This window comes from Portunus trituberculatus, chromosome 20 (genome assembly GCF_017591435.1).
Source record: "Portunus trituberculatus isolate SZX2019 chromosome 20, ASM1759143v1, whole genome shotgun sequence".
Taxonomy (NCBI): domain Eukaryota; kingdom Metazoa; phylum Arthropoda; class Malacostraca; order Decapoda; family Portunidae; genus Portunus; species Portunus trituberculatus.
The window spans coordinates 7,160,001-7,162,500 of NC_059274.1; the positions used below are offsets into that span (position 1 = coordinate 7,160,001).

The window sequence follows — 2,500 nt, forward strand, 5'->3', positions numbered from 1 at the left end:
ATGAGGGAAGAGGTGATAAAACACAATAAACGGGGAAGTAAGGAAGATGTATCTACAGATGAGAGGAAATGAGAGAAGGAAGAGAAGATAGAAAGGGGAAGTGCTAGTAAAATATGCATGAGAGAGAGAGAGAGAGAGAGAGAGAGAGAGAGAGAGAGAGAGAGAGAGAGAGAGGCCACACCCACGTACACAATATCGAAGTGCATGGATGACCTTCAGCACGCTTGCACACACACACACACACACACACACACACACACACACACACACACACACACACACACGTTAGTCTCTTCACTGTACATTTCGAAAAATACATCAAAAATTCTACTGAAAAATCGCCGACACAGTGACATGCGGGAAAAAGAAAAAGGAAATACACAAATTTAAAAAAAGAAATAACCCCATCGTGCTTTTCCTTACACTGCATCACTAACTATTTTCCACGTGACCTCAAAAAATATAAAAAAAAGAAAAAAAAGGGAGAGTTATGCAGAGCGGGAGAAAAAAATCCGAACAGAAAACGAAACAAACGAAATAGAACAGAATGAATCCCTTGACCCCGATATTCCTCAGCCTTTTATTTCTATTACCCACTCTCTGTTGTTTTTTTCTCCCCACCCGTTACTATTCATCGGCCACTGCATCTGATAACTCCGGATGTAAATCAGTGAGGGTGAATTAGTCCTCGTCAACACGCGGGAACACTGAAACACGACAACCCTTGACATTTCACGGTTTTGTTTCTACCTTTTCTTTCCATTCACCGCTGGACGGGGCACTGCAGGAACATGTTTACTTATCTCTGAGTGTGTTTGGCCACGACGAGCTTGAGCAAAGGGCACAAAGGTCCAAGGGGAAGCCAAGCGGCGGGGCGCTAAGCGATGCGAACACTGTTTTGCCGTCACGGGAACCACGAGGTAAATCATATCTTATCCCACACGACGTTTTTGCTATACGAGTTCAAGAAAGAACGGACTCTCTCTCTCTCTCTCTCTCTCTCTCTCTCTCTCTCTCTCTCTCTCTCTCTCTCTCTCTCTCTCGTTTTGTCAGTAAAGGGTAATGGCCACGATAAAAGCCAAGGAAAGGAACAAATTTTCATGGGGAGGAGGAGCGGGATGTTTGTCGGAGGTTATGTTAATGGTTGGAAGCGGTCGCTCGGGAGACGGCAAAGGTTTAGGAGCGGAACAGAAAGGGGAGGGATGGACGGAGGAAGACGAGGGGAATAAAAGACTAGGGTGCGGGATGTGCCGGGGGAGGGACGGGTAGGTGGGTGGGAGAGAGGATGAGGGACACAGAGGGATGAGTTACAATCCCGTGCTTGCCTTGCTCTTTGGTCTGCAGTCCTTTAGGCTTGGGGTTCGAGGCCACGCTAACTCAGACCTTTCTTCTTCCTCAGGGGTGATGACGCTGGAGCAGGAGCGAGATCAACCCAAGGGGGCCACCGGGGGGGAGGCAGCCCTCCCCAGCCTGCAAGCCGGCCTTTTCCTCTCCCCTGAACACACGCGCCCGGCCCTGCCCCACCTCTCCCCAAGGAGGATGAAGCCCGGAGGCCAGCACGGGCGGCGCCCCAGGACTCCCGTGAGGCAGCACCAGGTGGACTCGGACACCTCGCTCCTGCACAGTCCCGCGCTGGATTCGTTCACCCTCTTGGGACCCCGACCGGGACACAAGACAGGCAAGTCCCCTCGGTCTTCGCCCATCCAGGGCCACCGATCCCCCCTCGGTAAGAGGACGACACACGGGCCAGGGGCGGCGTCAGGGGGTCGAAGTGCAGCCAATGGGTCAGGGCGGCGGGGCAGCGAGACGGGCGTGGCGCAGAAGCAGAAGAAATTGGCTTGCGAAGTGGTAGTGCCGCCGCTGCCGCCCCCGCCGGACCCACGTAGCCAGGCGAGCCGCGTGCCGCCGCAACCCTCCAGCGTGGAGAGCGCCGAGAGTGTCAACCTAATGGATCTGTCCAGTGACACCGAGCAGAGCGCCGGCAATGTAGACCTGGTGGTGCCGCCTACGGACAGCCAGACCATGGAAGTAGACTTTAGCAGTGTCCCGCCCCCCACTCGGACGGCGGGCACCCCCCTCGCCTCCCCAGTGTGGGCAGCAAACACATTAGCCTCAGCATATCACTCTGCCACCCCGACCACTGTTGTCTCTCCTTCAGCGGCCACCTCCACCACCCTTCCAAGTGGAAGCTTCTCGCCTCGCAGAACTTCCCCGACTGTCCTCTCGCCCGTCGTAGTGAGCATGTCCATCGTGGGCAGCATGACTCCAGTAGATACCCTTCCCCTGCTGGAACCTTCAGACACGTCATGCGACACCTCCATGAGCACGGGGGACACCGTCCCGCTGCTGGGCCCCGTAGTAGACGAGGAGGCAGTCCCTTCTCCGCCGGCCAACACTTTCAGCAATATCTCCTCCTTAGGGGCGATACCCTTGCCCAGCGAGCCCGCTCTTACGCCGGAGCCCACCAATTTATGCGCCTTCGTAAGCCCCGCTCCTTCCG

At 55.1% G+C, this 2,500-nt stretch overlaps 2 protein-coding genes across 4 annotated transcripts in view; one reads left to right on the plus strand and one right to left on the minus strand.

Annotated features, from left to right (window-relative positions):
* LOC123506578 overlaps positions 1-2,500 on the minus strand; it is a 212,715-nt gene that overhangs the window by 195,749 nt on the left and 14,466 nt on the right. The window lies entirely within an intron of this gene.
* The window catches only part of LOC123506577 (proline-rich protein 36-like), a 150,442-nt gene that overhangs the window by 100,832 nt on the left and 47,110 nt on the right, over positions 1-2,500 (plus strand). For all 3 annotated transcript variants that reach the window (XM_045258793.1, XM_045258791.1, XM_045258792.1), the window contains one exon: positions 1,400-2,500. This exon is cut by the window's right edge and continues 634 nt beyond it. In XM_045258793.1, coding sequence (XP_045114728.1) covers positions 1,400-2,500 — 1,101 coding nt within the window. The remainder of the gene's footprint in view (positions 1-1,399) is intronic.